This window comes from Neopelma chrysocephalum, unplaced genomic scaffold (genome assembly GCF_003984885.1).
Source record: "Neopelma chrysocephalum unplaced genomic scaffold, ASM398488v2 Primary Assembly neopelma1_44, whole genome shotgun sequence".
Classification (NCBI taxonomy): Eukaryota; Metazoa; Chordata; class Aves; order Passeriformes; family Pipridae; genus Neopelma; species Neopelma chrysocephalum.
In genome coordinates, this window is record NW_020897703.1 from 12,764,877 (window position 1) to 12,781,775 (window position 16,899).

At 36.0% G+C, this 16,899-nt stretch overlaps 1 protein-coding gene across 7 annotated transcripts in view; it reads left to right on the forward strand.

The window, feature by feature from the left end:
• ATF2 (activating transcription factor 2) overlaps positions 1–16,899 on the forward strand; it is a 47,463-nt gene that overhangs the window by 10,555 nt on the left and 20,009 nt on the right. For 4 of the 7 annotated variants that reach the window (XM_027678501.1, XM_027678502.1, XM_027678503.1 and 1 more), the window contains 6 exons: positions 1,775–1,871; positions 3,584–3,702; positions 5,275–5,403; positions 11,044–11,222; positions 11,543–11,657; positions 11,836–11,922. In XM_027678501.1, the coding sequence (XP_027534302.1) occupies positions 1,775–1,871; positions 3,584–3,702; positions 5,275–5,403; positions 11,044–11,222; positions 11,543–11,657; positions 11,836–11,922 (726 nt within the window). The remainder of the gene's footprint in view (positions 1–1,774; positions 1,872–3,583; positions 3,703–5,274; positions 5,404–11,043; positions 11,223–11,542; positions 11,658–11,835; positions 11,923–16,899) is intronic. The other 3 variants (XM_027678505.1, XM_027678507.1, XM_027678506.1) reach the window with 3 other exon arrangements.

Genomic DNA, 16,899 nt, shown 5'->3' on the forward strand with positions numbered 1-16,899 from the left:
ATTATCTGCTGCATGAGATGGGCGTCCTTTATAAAGAATTAATTTCATAAGCTGAATCTTTTCATTATATTATAGCTGCTGTCTTTATATAGAATAGATTTCTTAAACAAGATGTTTTTCATTTTATAGTGCACTTTGATTTAGTTGGATTTTGAGTTCAAAATACTCTCATTTTTATTCTGAACACTTAGTTCTTATGATGAATGACAGCATTAATGTTATATTAACAGAGCCTTCTGTATTTAAAGTGGGAAAGGAGTAAGATTTCTTACTATGTCTCATATGTTCAGAGACATCAAAAGTAAGAGAAGAGGACTACTTTCTCCTAAGCAGCATGTTTGTCCCCATCCTGTTTGAATCTCAATGCGATGTAAGCTCTGTCAGAAGTGTTTTAGTAAATAAGTCTCATAGAAGACACATCATGGGGCTACAGCAGTCAGGATTGCAGTGCAGGCAAAGAGCAAAGTTCATGTCCCTGAAAATGGGCAAGGCTTCTCCAGAATAGATAGGATTCTCCAAAATTCATATTATAGAATAGAGAGAGTCGGGATCTGGAAATCCTCTTCCCTCTGAAAGAGCTTGTCCATCACTTAGTGGAAACAGAAAGATCCGTCTTTTAGCATGAGACTTATGTCCTTTCTTATGCTGTATGTAGAGATAGGGTACAGGAGTTATGGAGAGCTGGGTATTTGGAACCCTGGACAACAGAGTTCTAACAAAAAAAAAGTCCCTGGCCTGTTTCACCGTGTCCCACAGTGATCCTGGATTTTTTAATTTCCCTCACAGTTCCACATACACATGTCCTTTCTCACAGAAACATTCTGAATGACTGTACTCTGAGGTCAACTAAGCTTATGTATTGGTTTCTGATTGTATCTGTTATAAGATATATGTGGAGTGACTTAAATTAGTGAGGCATAACCAGAAACATAATTTGAGGCTCAAATGTTCCCAAAGAAAAGTAAGAATTTCAGTGTTTTGTGTAAAATACATTCTTTTTAGGAAACCTGCATCTTGGGAAACATTTTCTTAGATTATATCAATTGAAACACTAACTTTACGCACAGTTACAGATGCACAGCAAATTTCAGGTTAGTGAAAGTAAGAATATCTGTTTTACAGCACCTAGTTTGCCTGCTTATTGCTTTTTTATAGTATATACCCTGAATTTTGGGAAAAGTATGCACAAAACTAGCATAGTTTTGAAAACCTGACAGATTTTTAAAGTGCTGGTAATTTTAGTTCATTCACAGCATTTCAGTTGTCTGACATTGTTCCAGTGTTTCCCATTCTATCTGCCCCTTATTTTATGTAGTAAATAGTCAGGGAGCTGGAGCTATAGTTTATTTTGTCTTTATGCTGTTAAATACAGTGAAGTTTGGGATTACGGATCAATTCTCATTATTGTGATAATACACAATGCAGTAATGAAGTAGTGGTAATGAATTACTAGACATTGTCAAGATCCATTTGGCTGTTTGCTGATGGTTGATGGAGTCTGCAGCACTCTCAAATTCTATCTTGGAATTTGAATGAATTCAAGTACTTACACTACAATTTCCCTGGTATCATATTTAGTTACTGTGAACATCATTTGAATTTTATATTTCTGCTTGGTAGTGTTGACCAAGGAACAAGACATATCTGCCTAAAAGAGTTGTCTTTTAATGTTGTAATGGTAGTTTTTTGTGTTGTAAAAATTGCTGTCTGTGGAATGTCATTTACTCTGGTCACACTCAGAATTTCAACTGTTTCTTAAAACTTTCTGCTGCAGCGTTTTACCAATGAGGATCATTTGGCTGTCCATAAACATAAACATGAGATGACACTGAAATTTGGTCCGGCTCGTAATGATAGTGTCATTGTGGCTGGTTAGTATATACTTTTATAACTAGTTTGTTCCCTTTTTTGCTGAAATGGGCATATGTTTTATGCATTTTTGTGTACATAATGCATAGACTTATGTTAAGAGAATATGAAACACTTTCTTACTACAGTGTGTGCTTAGGTAATATTTTCTTATATAATTCATTTGTGTCAGAATTTGAAGCCAGTATTATTCTCCATAAGTTACTTTTATTTGGCTCTGATATATAATCTAAATATTTTTAAATTATCAATACTCAAATAATTGATTAAATCATGTAAAAAACATTCAGTAAGAACAGGCTAATAAAGGCTATGTCTAAGAGGATCTGTAACGGGGTTAAACTGTATTTCGATTTTAATTATTGATTGATATTACCTGTCTCCTAAATTTTAGAAGATATGGCATCTTTTACATATAATGGTGATATTAGAAGAATGAATCAGTAATTATTATTCTTCAGATGGGATAGTAGAAGAAAGATCAAATCTTCTGTTTTCATTTTAGCTTAAATTCAAAATACTTTTACTATCTTTCCACTTCTGAATTTATGATATATCTTTGGTCAGTTGTAACTAACTTTTCTTGTTTGTCCAGGATCAGAAGTAATCCCTAATGGATGATTGATTGCATTATAAATTTTAAAGTTTTTGAATGTAGATAGCATGTGCTAGGTATTCTAAAGTTACGGTCAGGCTGGGGTTTTTTTCAGTGGTGGAGCAGCATAAATGAACTTCACGAAGGCTTTCAGACATTTTCTGGTTGTTTTCCTTTTAAGTGGGTAATTTGTTAGGACAAGCAGACAAAAAAATATTGCTCCTAAACTAGCAGTTACAAATTTTAAAATTATTAATGTGCTCCTTGGCAATTATACCATAAGAAAGGGAACCTGTCAAATAATCAGGTGTTTGAGAATGAAACCATGGCAGTGTCTGTCTCTGTGCAGCCACATTCCAGTGCAGGAACTGTCGTAAACACCAGGTTACATTAGTAACTACACATAATAATACCACATTACAGTATTTTAAAAGCAGGTAACTCTGTGGCAAATGTGGTTAATTTTGACCTGGTAATGACAGTAAAATAAGGCAAATTTACATAGTACCAGAATTTTATATAAAGACGTTCTTGAAACTGCTTCATGAAGTGCTTCATTTGGGCACCCAGATGCCAGAAGTCTTATGATTCCAGATTGATAATACAGGCATCATAGGAGTCAATATGATCTTGTGTACAGTATCTCACTTCCCTTTAGAAGTTCCATGCACTGGAAAGTAGTCACTGCTGCTGTCAAATTATGAAAAGAATGAAGCAAACTGGCTGTGAGCTGTGCACTTTTCTCTCTCTTTATTAAAAGCCTTCATATGGGCTTTATCTTTATTTGAAAATAGAGCCTGCTTGCTCACTGAAGTGATCTGCTGTGCACTTGAGAATAGCTCCCTGTGGTTTCTGGACGCAGAAGAAATGCTTTGATACCCTCCCAAAATTGTAAGGGGCTTACTGCTTTGCAGGCTCCAATGCTTGTCTCCAGCAGGTGGAGTGTGCCTGCTGGCTGCCTCCCTGGAGGGCAGAATGGAACCACTTGCAAGGCACAAGAGTTTCCAACCTCCTCATCTCTTTCTCTGTGTTAGTATCCTAAAAAGTATTTACGATAAGTAGGTTCATAAATGGTATTTTAAAAATAAAATTGTGGGGGTTTTATACACTTCATTTCAGATCAGACACCAACACCAACTCGATTCTTGAAGAACTGTGAAGAAGTGGGCTTATTCAATGAATTAGCAAGTCCTTTTGAAAATGAGTTTAAAAAGGCTTCTGAAGATGACATTAAGAAAGTATGTTCAAAAACTTTTTCTTCTCAGAGCTTCTACTTTTTTATGTCAGAAATTCCATTCAAAAAGCAAACTTTGGATTTATATATTGCTTTCTAAACTATACCAATAATCATTTGTTAGCTGCTTATATATGTTGTATGGGGAGAATAAAAATCTGTGATTACTCTTCTGAAGGTTAGTTTACCTGATTAATTTTGCAGTTAGCATGGGCAGTGGGACACACTGACTTTGTCTTAGCTCTTAAAAGTATCTAGTCTAAATACTTCTGCAAATAAAAAATTTTGTTCAATGTCCCCTTTGAATCGTTTTGCCTTTAGTTGATTACCTGGTTGACTTCCATAGGAAGTGATAAAAAATACAATTTTATACTCATTTATACAGATTCTGTAGAATCAGTAGCATCATTTACTTTCTTTCAGTAAAGATTTTTAGAGGTACTTCTGAATAAGATGGATTATTATCCATTCCTGATAAGCCTCACCCTTGCTTTGTTGCCACAACTATATCAAATCATGGATTTTTAATTTTATTTTTTCTAATTGATATATGCTGTTTTTATAACATGACTTATGGTAAAGCTGATTCTGAATTTACTAAGACTGTATTTTCTGTATAGTTCACCACTGTCTTGGGGGAGGTTGTAAGTATTGCAAAGTATTTTAAACATTTTGTCTATTTCTTTAATTGATACTAATTTTCCAACCTGCCCTCTCTGTTACAAGAAGAAACACAGTCCTGCCATATCTCTGGATGAGTTATATAATAACCAATCACAGCAAAGTGAGGAAAAATAGCACACTTCCTAGGGGATTGATAGTTTGTTTTTTTCTGAAGTGTTTCGTGTTCACATATGGTATGAAGAGATTCCACTTCTAGCAGTCCTCCCTCTCTATTAGTAATATATTATGTAGGAAAACTAGGAACTGAATTGAAAAAAAAGGCATCTGGAAGAACTTAAAAAGAAGATGAGCTTTGGGGAAAGTTTCTTCCAAAGGTATTTGGATAGCAGACTAGACAGGAGTGTAGGCTTTCAAATCTATGGTATTGCTTTCAGTACTTTTGTAACTTAATTTCTTTGTGGCATTTCAGTGGATTTTGCCTGCGTAGTGATATAAAAATTGCTTTTTCAATAATTATTTGCTGCAATAAGCTTGAAATTAATTGTCCATAGTAGCTTTTCTTGATTTGAAAATATAGTTAGGATTTTGTGCTTTGTGGCATGAGGTCTAGTAATTTATAGAGGGATAGTACCTTATTTTAGCTGTAATTTAAGTGTAACACAGTCCTTCCTCAGCTATAATTTTCTTGTGCCTCTTGGGAAAGGAAAACTTTAAGAATGTTTTTAATTCTCAAGCAGAAAATACTTAGTCTGACATTGGTGTTACTGAATATTGGTGTTCATGCAGCTGCTGGTAAAATAACCTTGACTGGTAATGTGTCTGCAAACATCATCTTTCAAACATCAGCACCTGTATTGTTATGGGCTGATATTTCTCTTTAGTTATTTACATTTTCTTGCTTAGTTTAATTTTTTAGAGATTGAGTAATTTTGGATTACATTGTTTCTCACAGATGCCTCTAGATCTGTCTCCTCTTGCAACACCAATTATAAGAAATAAGATTGAAGAACCTTCAGTTGTAGAGACAACTCATCAAGATAGTCCTTTACCTCATCCAGAGTCTACTACCAATGATGAAAAGGTCAGAACCTTTACTTTTCTCTTTTGGGAGTTTATTTTTCAAATCTTCTGATGATCTGTAAGTTTGTTGTACATGGTAATAGCCACACCACTTAGGTGGTTGAAAGGAAAAGAGTTTTCATTTGCCTTATTCCGGTGGCTGTATAGATCATTTGTTCAGTTCTTTAGTTAGCTTTGTTCATTGCAATTATTTCTTTGCCTCCAGTAAAGCTAGAAAGGAAGTCAAATGTAAGAGTCATGCTATGTTAGAAAACACTAAACGGGCTCTTTATTCCTGTTTATGCATCATCATTCGTTAAAAAAACCCAAAGAAAATTTTTTTGGTTTTATTGTTTTTTCTTTTAAATAACATCAAAAGTTTGGGACCCTTCATGTGTATGTTTTTGTTTAGCCTATGTTCTACCAAAAATTGTTTTGTAGAACAGCAGGGGATGTTCTACAAAAATATACAAAACTAAGCACCAGGTAATTTTGTTTCAAATGTTATACACTTTAAGATATAGCAGTCTGTTTAAAAGTGATCCCAGGCATTTGCTTATTTAGAATTTACCTGAATACTCATAGAAGACTGAGGTATTGTCTGTCACTAGAGGATGTTGTAGTCAAATCAGATTTAGAACTGTTGCTTTAATGAATAAATAAATGGTTTAATAGTAGTGATCCCTTCGATATGTGACTTGCAGTGTTTTCATCATATGGAGTTCTCTTGAAGAACATAAAATGAAGCAAAATTAGTGGAATTAATCATTTCTTGTCAGCAGGATTTTTTAGGATCACAGGGTAATTCAGTTTGGAATGGACTACAGGATTTCCTGGTCCAACTTCCTCCTCAAAGCAGGAGCTAGCTCTGACATTGGACCATGTTACTCAGCACTTTACACAGTCTGGTCTTGAAACCTCTGTGGGAGAGAGGCTGCACAGCCTCTCCCTGCAGCCTGCTCCAGTACCAACTGTTCCTGTGAGGAAAGTGTTTTTCTTTGGATCTAGTCTGAACCTCACCTCTCTGATTTCAGCTCTTTCTCTTACACTGCCAACAGGAACCAATGTGAGAACAGCCTCGAGTGTGTGACAGAAATTGAAGAGAGTTTCCATTCAGATTTGTCCTTTAAAAGCTTTGCTCAGTTTTATTAGTTAGCAAGGATGAGTGGTCATGGGTAATCAAGACAATCATGTAGTCTCAAAAATAGTAAAAGTAGTTTAAAGAAATATGTATAAAGAGCTGCTTAGATTAAGTGAATCATAGTCCAAATCATAAGTTGTCTTTATTTCGTTTGTTCTTTATTTCAGAGGTTAGTTTGGTTTTTTTTGCTGCAAATACTTATTCCCAGTAGTCTATTTTTGGCAGAAGATAATATTAATATCTTTATACAGTAGTGGTTCAGTATCTGTTAGCATCAAGTGAAAATTATATCTCAATGCTTGGCAGTATTTATAAGCTTGTCTCATTCATGATGTAATTTCAGTGTGTCACTGTATCAGTGCTGCTGCTCAATGCTGTTCTGATGTCTGATTGTAGAGACAAGCTGAGCAAGGCTGAGGGTGCTGCTTGGAATCTGCTGCTGCTGAATGTGGCCTGCAGAAGTTGAGAAATGTGAGCAGAGTGTTGCTGTTTTCTCAGCATTTTGTATTCTCCTTTAGATTTATTGAAGGAGACAATTTTTTTTTCCAGGACTTAGCTGTTTTTAAAATATGTACGCCACTGTAACTGTTTCATTGGCTGAATGTATTTTAACAGCCTTAAATTATTACAGCCTGTTGATGTATGTGCAAAGCAGTTCTAATTTTCCTTGTAGTTGTCAAAAGAATTCCTTGGAGATTCTTAAAAAACTATGCTTAATTCTTTTCCTGGTTTTCAAAGAGTTCCATGAGTTCTATTAGGCTTCAGTAAGAGTTGATACTCTGCTTCGAATAGACCAAGGTATCATTAGAAGTATATAAAGTCTTGAAGCCTTAAAATAATAGTGAGAGCTTTCAAATGTTATCATTGTTTGTTAACAGTACTTTAAAGGGTGACCCTCAACAGAGTTTTAAAAGTTGCTTAGTTGTTTTCAAGTAGTTAATTGCCTAACTTATTTATCTGAAAACCAGTTTTCTTACAGTAATAATGAGTTACAAATAATGTATTAGTTCTGGCCCTCTACATTTCTGTATAAAGAATTCCATGTGTTTACTGACAGCATTAGAAAGTTGTTGCGTGATATTTGCTTTTAAATAGAAAATACTTGCAATTGTGTACATCTGAAAACATTTAAGTAGTATTTTCCAATTCAATGAGCTTTAGTTTCAAGAATAAAGGAGTTGGAGAAGTCCTTTCAGTAAGTTTCTAATATCTTTGAATAGGCTTAAACTATTTTGCATGGGTGGCTAAAGGTAGAGATCACTTTGACTTAGTCTCATGACTGCAAATTCATCTCTGTTTTTCTTATTCTTTAGCAGAATATATTTTCAATGTATTTTATTCCAGGCAAAATTTATACTTCATTAGTGCAATGCCTTGGTGACCAATTAGTATCTTCCATCAGACTGGTGGGCCTTTGGTTTTGTTTTCATATGCTCATAAAATATCAGCTTCCTTTAGAGTCATACTTCTAAATCTGCAGCTTATGTTATTGCCACGTTGTTGCAGTAACTAACACCTGCATGCATTTCTCAGCATAGCATAGGGCAAGTTAGTGTAAAGAGGAAGTTGAAAATACTTTTTCAGCTGCATAAACACACTTGTCATTAAACGTGTTATTTCTTTAATGGTTGAAGATAATTTTTGATCTTTTAAAACATAAATGCTGTCTTTAATAACACTGTGTGTATATGAGGTTTCCATTTTCAGAATTTTACAGATTTATTTCAGAATTTTATACATGCATCTTCCGACTCTTGCTAAAATCTGGTTTTCGTAGAGCACTTTGTCTAAAAGTTGCAAATTGCCCTTTTCCTAGTAGGAGTTCAAGCCAGGGAGAGATCCAGTTTTACAGTCAGTATTTATTAGAACACCTGTTAATTAAGTTGCTGTTATGAAGAGCAAAGAAGTATTCACAGACTGCCGTAACTTGCTCACTCGTACGTTGTTACCTGGTTGCAACAACAGTTGGGAGACCAATCCCAGCTGCTTGCTGAGAGGTAGAAGGTTTTGCTGACATGCCAGTGACGTGTAGGTAGATGTTCAGAAAGCGCTCAGGATCAGGTTGGTTGGGGCTCTGAGCAACCTGATCTGGTGGTAGATGTTCATAGCCATGGCAGAAGGGTTGGACTGGAATGATCTTTAAAAGTCACTTCCAGCTTCAACCATTCTATGATTCTGTGGAAGTTCTTCCAAGTATCCATTCTTTATCAAATGTATATATAGTCCTGTAGTCCTGGTTTGCATATAAGAACCACCATAATTTTGAATGTTGTCTGAATTGTGCAGCATGTTCATGCTAGCGTACAGATTCAGCTGGTGTTCTGAGTTCATGAATTGTTGCAAGGATGGTTTTCTCTGGAGCTTATCTGTTGTTGAGAGACTTGCACATGCTGCCTCTTGGCACTTCTTTTCTTGGCCTTCTCTATTTTGATAGCGTTTCACCATCCACACACAGAGGTACTTAGAGAAGCTACTGGGACAAACCCATACAGAAGGGGCTGTTATGGCATTGCTGTTGTTGACAGTGTGTGAATATCTGGTTAGTTTGCGTTTCTGTGTTAAAGCTGTATACATGGCTCCGTGGCTGTTTTTGACCAACTGTCCTTTTCTTCTCTTTTATGGAATTCAGAATTTCTTTGTGATAGCTATTTATTCTGGAGTGCTCATATAACTGCACTTATAACGATGCATGTACTTTTTTATATATGTGGTTACCGTGTATGACGATGTTTCAGAATAAAGGGGGAACAAGGAAAAGACCTCAGCTGGCTGTTAGAGCCAAATATGGGTGTTCCTCTGTCAAGATCCTACAATGGGAGCAGACTTTTTAGTGGCTCCTTGCTCACAGTAATGAGAGAGGTAATAGTGGCAGGAAAGGGTAAGCTGAAGCCAGTGAAGAATGACACAATGCTAATTTCTGAATTGGACATTGCCAAAAGATTATCAGGGCAAGTGTTTTCGCCTTATGCCTTCCTCTAATGTCCCACAGTCAAACAGTTCGGTCTAATTTATGTTTTCACTGAGACTCTTCTCACTGAGTAAGATCTGTATAGCTGTTTTACCAAATTCCTGATTTGCAAAGGAGTATTTATTCTTGTCCTAAGAGTACACATTAGGCTCTGGGGTTTTCTGTTTCTGCCATTCTGTACTGGATGCTTTCTTCTCTTTACTGAATGGTTATCTGTAATTCTAGGTACTGTGTTCAAATATTATATCTCAGATTGATACAAAAGAAAAAAATTCCTGCTTTCCTCAGCTCACTGTTAGTCTCCAAAAACTCTTCATTCACTGTGAATAGTCTTTTAGGTCCCATGGGATAAAGACTGAATGAACTAGTGAATCCTGATGACAAATCCAGCTGTTGGAAGGAGAAAATTTCATCGAAAGTCCTTTCCTTTGTGAAGGCCGCGGTTTGCCAGCAAACTTAGAGTTCTACCACTTGCTCAGAGGAGGACACACATTTTACATTAGTGTACAAAAAGAAAAGCAATCTGTTAAGAGAGCTAAGACCTTAGTACTTGAAGCTTTGTGGATGAATTTTCAAAACTTTAGCTTCATTCAGAGGAAATAATAATCAGTGCAGCCTGTATGACACAGGTATGAGATGTTTTCATTGAATTATGGTTTAACAGCAGAGCAAAAGTCTGCTGGTCTTAAGAATGTGATTTTATGTGTCATTGATTGCAGTAGGTATTGTCAAAAGAATAAATAACTTGTAGAAAGCCAGTCTGAAGGTAAATTTGAAGTCTGACAATATCAAGGGTTTTCTGAGAAGGAGGGCTTTGGTTACAGTAAGGCCTTCTAGGTTTTCAGAAATAGCAAATGCAAGTACAACATTCAATTGATAATGTACTTTACCTGATTGCTAAGCTAAGAACTGTGGTAATTTCTGTCTACTCTTTATTTCCACCTAAAGAAGTTTAAGTCCTGTGTTCAAGAAATTTTTTCTGCATCAGGATACTTGTATATTTTTGCAGAGTTGTGCATGTAACACTCCAAGTATTTTTATCGCTCTAGTTAAGAGAGCTTCATGGGTTAGGGATAAAAGCTTAAAAAAAACAGATTTTTTTTGTTGTTGTTGTTACTGAACCATAAAACTCTTGTTTCTCTTGTTTAAAGCCAGAACAATGGACTGAAACTGAAATGTACATAAGGACACCATAAAACGTTTTCCTTATTTGGAGTGTGGGTAAACATGATGGTGTTGATAGCACCATGGGTTTGTTGGAAAAAAAAATTAATATCTGATCAAAACTGAATTATAAGTAATAGCAGCCTTAGCATAAATTGCCAGGTTTGTCATAAAGCTAAAATCACTGTCGTTGGAACAAATTTTACTTTGATGGTTTAAATGATTCATCCAGAGGGTTTTTTTTGAATGTTTTTAATTGTATAACTGATTATACTTGCATAATGTTGCTGAAATTCTGATTTGTTCCTTCAAACTGTGTTCATTTAACAGTCGGAATTAGTGGTCTCTAATTGTATTTTACAAACTGATTAACCTTTATTTTTTCTCAGGAAGTGTCACTGCAGCAGACTGCACAGCCTACATCAACAATAGTTCGTCCAGCATCACTACAAGTTCCTAATGTACTACTTACGAGTTCTGACTCGAGTGTTATTATTCAACAGGCAATACCATCACCAACTTCTAGTACTGTTATTACCCAGGCTCCATCATCTAACAGACCGATAGTGTAAGTTACATAAATCTTAGTAAAATATTTTCTATTTTCTAATTTGAAATATCTTGTTTACTTTCAGTTACTGTTTCTGCAGTTAATGTATGAATTTGAGATGCTTTGGTGTAATGTGATGCTTTACTACACATGAAACATGTAACTTTCACTACATGTGAGATATAATGCCATGTTCTCCACATCACTAAGTTCATATTTTTGATCTCCAAATGAATATTACATTACACCTGTAAAGAAACAAACCAATTTAAAATAATGTGTAAACTTGTTCTCTTCTCTGGATAAGTTTTCTTTTATATAGTTCATTCCTTTTTCAGTCCAGTTCCAGGTCCTTTTCCTCTGCTGTTACATCTTCCTAATGGACAAACCATGCCTGTTGCTATTCCTGCATCTATCACAAATTCTAATGTGCATGTCCCTGCTGCAGTTCCAGTAAGTAAGCATGATGCTATATTAATTTGAAAGTGGAGCAGATTTGCATAAGTGCAGCATAGAACTTAGTTATAAGCACCTTGATAGCTGTTTTGGCTTCAGAGGGTAGTGTTGTCATATGCTCTCTATTATGATAACATACTCAGGTTTTCTTCATTTTTATACTTTATCTGGTCAGCTTGTTAGACCTGTCACCATGGTGCCTAGTATCCCAGGAATCCCAGGGCCTTCCTCCCCACAGCCAGTGCAGTCTGAGGCTAAATTGGTAAGTGAAAAACTCCATTATTCCTCAAGAAGAGTAACTTCAGAAATTAATTAAATTCTGTTGCTTTTTAAAACAGCTTTAGTTTTCTTTTGTTAGTCTAAATTCTGCAAGTACAGGTTTAATAAAAGCAGAATAATAACAGCTGCATTTATTTTACCGCTCTTTCCAATTTCAGCCTATGTTAGTTCTGTTGTTAATGGCCATTTTGATTTTATTTTTAAACATTCTTTTAAATTCATTAGATTTTAACTAATCTCCTTCTTGCTCCTTGTATCGGAGGATGGGAAATATTAGTTGGAAGAAAGACAAGATTAGTAGCATCTTAACAGTAAACATTTCCTTCAGAAAAGCAGAATACGTTTCCTCCCAAAGAACATGATATTGCTTAAAAAACTAGGAAAAGAAAAAGGTTTTTTTAAAAATGTTTTCAGAATCTCAACTGGATATAATCCACCTGGCAAGAGTTTTGTAATTAGATGTATTACTGACACAGTTAACAAATTGTTCTGTGTGGAGGTTGTTTCTGTTGTGTTGGGTATTTTGGGGGGTTTGAGGATTATTTGGAAAAATCATTAGTAAAACAAGCAAAAGAAATTTTGGGGGTTTTGTCTTTGTTGGGGTTTTTTTGTTTGTTTGTTTTTCTTAATAGTAGTGATCCATTTATGATGGTAGTTTGAATTAATTTCTTGAAAAATTTTCTGCAACGTTAGGTAGCTGCTTCTCTTTTTTGCTGTCTCGTTTGTTTGTTTATTCCAGCTGTTCTAAAGCAATAGAAAATCTATTATTAATAATTAGCCAGTTATATATTTACAAGATGCCTCCATAAACAGTATCTGTCCTCTGAAATAGTGTTTGTCTTCCTTCAACTCTTACTTTGTGCAAAACAAGAATCAGGAACACCTGCTAGATAAAATATATTTTTCTACATTAATATTGGTAAGTGTGAGGATGCCCTGAACATTCTTTGATACCCCATTTCTATTGTCCTAAATCTGTGGGCTGTCTTTCCTTACCGATTTTCTCTTCTCAATCCGCAATATGAAAAACAGTGAGTCTGGGAATACTGGTTATTCTGCTGTCTGGAGTAATGGGATTCCAGTAGAGTGGGCACACTAGACCACATTTACCAGATACTGAAACTGTTGAGAAGAGGTGGTTACCGGTGCACTGACTGGGCCTGATGCTGTCAGGTCTTCCTTCAGTTTCCTGCTCTTTTGAACCCAAGGACTTTTGAAAGAGTATAGAGAGGGACAGAAAGGAAGAAGGTGTATTTCTGTGCATCCTTGTCCCCCTGGGAATGGGAAAAGGAATCTTTTAATATTTGAGGAGATATCTAAATGTAACCAGCTCTGATGAAATGAGTTTACCTTAAATCCAGGAAAGAAGAATGTAAGAAAGTGAAAACAAGAGCTGTTTTCTCAGAAACTGCATGTCTTAAGAGTTAGGAAACTTATGCTCTGAATTCTGCTTTGTGATATCCAGGAGGAGTTGGTTCCAAATAATTTTTCAGATGGGCAAGAAATTAGGTTTTTAAGTGTATTACTGAGCGATTTGCTCTTAAAAAGCTTTTAAGGGCAGAAAGGAAATACATGGATGTGACAAAGATTTTGATGTCAAGTTGAAAGAAGCAATCACTCAAATGCAAAGAAAAACAAAAATCATTAGACTTAAATTTTAACAGTCTCATTAGCCTACTCATTACAATTTAGCTAATATATGCACTTCAGTGATTGCTTATCTTTTTTTCTAAAGTGAGACTGTAAAAAGGGTATTTGCAGTATTTCTTCTCTCCTTTCTTGTCACTTAATATCAAGCATGAGTAGAATTCAAGAATATCAGAATTATGTGTATTTCTTACGCTCATTTACTTTTATATAGTGCCTATTCGCAAAAAATAAAAAACTTAATTTCTTATCACTCTGAAAGTAAAAGCAATTTAATGAGAAACTTAATGTTTATGTAGAAGAGCTTCCAAACAGGAAGATTAAGTCTCTATACCATGTGATGTATTGTTGGCAGATATGTGATGGTTTATTAAAGGCAAAGTTCCATTTAATTTTTAAAATTTAAGTCTTTGTGATATCAACCCCCTTCTTTTTCATGTATCTCTTGAAAATAATTTTACTTGCTACATACTCAATTCTGCAAAGGTATGGTAACCAGGTTTATTTTTCACTTGTATTCCTGGTTAAGTCAACAGAAGACTTAATATTTAGTTTTACAGTTTGTTTTTTATTTCATTAATAGTTCACATATAGTGTTGAAATACAAGCTGTTACAAATTTAATAAATGAACAGTGTGTTTTTCGTGCATTAATGGTATACTGCAATTTGTGGATTTATTAGTATGGTTAAGTTAGCAGAACACTGGGAACATGTCCTCTGTCTCTTTGCCTGCCATAGCCACATTTCTCCCTCATGTTGGGAGGCAATTCTGAAGGGCAAAGGAGTTCAGGACATCCTTTAAGAAGAAAATTTCAAAAGAACAGGAGCAGGCCATCCCCTTGTGATGAACAATGAGCCAGCAGAGAAGAAGAGTGGCCTGGCTGAACAGAGAGCTTTGGCTGGAACTCAGGAAAAAAAGGAAAGTTTACGACCTGTGGAAGAAGGGGCAGGCAACTCAGGAGGACTACATGGGTGTTGTGAGGTTATGCAACTAGGGAACTAGTGAAAAAGCTTGCCAAGCCTCTTTCAGTCTTTTACCGGTAGTCCTGGCTAACTGGGGAGGCCCCAGGTGACCAGAGTAATGTAATGTAAATGTGATGCTCATCTTCAAGAAGGACCAGAAGGAGGATCCAGGGAACTAAAGGCCTGTCATCTTTACCTGTTGGGGAAGGTCATGGAGCAGATGATTTTGAGTGCCATCCCATGGCACATACAGGAAAACCAGGGGATCAGACCCAGCCAGCTTGGATCTGTGGAAGGCAGGTTGTGCTTCACTAACCTGCTTGGCTTCTGTGACAAGGTGACCCACTTAGTGGATGAGGAAAAGGCTGCCAGTGTTGTCTGTCTGTTGGCTTTTCTAAAGCCTTCGACTCTGTTTGCCACAGCATTCTCCTGGGGAAACTGACTGCCCATGACTTAGACAGGCATATTCTTTGCTGGATTAAAAAAATAGCTGGATGGCTGAGCCCAGAAAGTGGTGGTGAATGGAGTTAAATCCAGTTGGTGGCCAGTTACAAGTGGTGGTCCCTGGGGCTCAGTGTCGGGGCCAGTTTTGTTCAATATCTTTATCAACAATCAGAACGAAGTGGTTGAGCCCTCCCTCAGTCAGTTTGCACATGACACCAGTTTGGGTAAGAGTGTTGATCTGCAGGCTCTGCCTTGCAGAAGATCTGGACAGGTCGGATGCATGGGCTGAGGACAGTTGTATGAGCACTTGGGTCATAACAACCCCAGGCGGTGCTACAGGCGGGGGGGCAAAGTGTCTGGGAAGCTGATTTTTGGAGAAGAACCTGGGGCTGCTGATCAGCAGCTAGCTGAATATGAGCCATCAGTGAGCCCAGGTGGCCAAAAAGGCTTTTGTGCTTTGGGCCTCCCTTTTGTAGAAGGTATTTCTGCAGTTCATGTCTTGTATGACATTTCAAGGAGCTAATGTAGTTTTGTAGTAAGAAAAGCACTTCATGCTCTGATTTCATTCCTTATCGCAATCATTCATTTCTCTCTTACCTGCTTACAAAAGGCTACTGTTGTGTAACTTTTTTTTTTTAAGTGAAGGTGGGAACCAATTAAAGTCAAATTAGAGATTGTAGTGCCATTATTTCCTAATGCTATGAAACTTAATTATTTAAATATGAATTTGGATAATTTATTGATTTTTATTAACATGAAAACAACACATTTTTCTCTATTTTTATGAATATCTGTTGGTTTTTTATGAGCTGCATGTTCCAAATTGTACAAAGAGCAGTGTAAATTCATGACCGAACCTTAGTAAAACAAATTGATATTTTCATTTCTAAAAGCTAAAGCTTAAAATAACTGGTAAAAGACGTCTTTGGTAATGGGCATGGGATGCCTTCCTAGAGCACAGTTAAATTTTTCTTCAGCTATCATAAGTCTAAAAAACCTTTAAGGATAAGGGAACTAAGATACTTGCTGAGTAATTTTTCCCACTGTGGGCAACTTTTGGAGACTTTTTCCTTTTGGTAAATGGGCTCTCTTACAGCTTTTTAAAGTGTATTTAGATTAGAGTGTCCAAACTTAATAATCAAAACTGTGTATTTATTTCTGTGTTTGGCGCTTCAGGTTGAAAACTTTATCAAACTCCTTCAGCATGGCAGTTTTGGTTATTCATGTAAAGCGAGTTACTGAGATGTCACCTCTAGAACTTGGTTCTTTTTTTCTGAAATAGTCTTTTCTCTGGTTACTATTTAAGTTGCTTGACACTAAATGATCATGTGAATTCCATAGGGGGACAGTTGCATTTGGGAACAGGTTCACTGAGTGAAATAGCAGATAGAAAAATATATGTCAACTGCAAGGACTAATGACTGAGAGGAAAGAAAAAGTCATTAAAAAAAAAATCATAAAACGATGACAGACAAAAATTTAAAAATTGGCTATGCCAAGGCTCTAAGGAGCCAAATCCTTAGATTGGTGACATTATTGCAAGAGGCTCTTGACTGAAACAGCTGACATTTAGTGGAAGAGTGCATAAAGCACAATCTTAGTGTCTGCTTCACCACAGAAACATGTACAGTGCTGTATGTGTTTCAGTGCTATGGAAGAATTACATGAAATTAGATTGCGGTTTAATTTTATTGCCCCAGTACTGAAGTTATTGTAGTGAATATAGCTGGTCCAGTCACACCTGTGAAAGACACTGTTACTATAGTTTTAAACGTTCTTGGATCCCCTTTCTCCTGCTAGTTGTAGAACTGAAGTGAAAAATTACTAGAGATTTTATTCAGACACAAACTGTCTTTTACTGCTATTCTTTTGAAAATACCCTTCCATCTTGTACTGAGAATGACA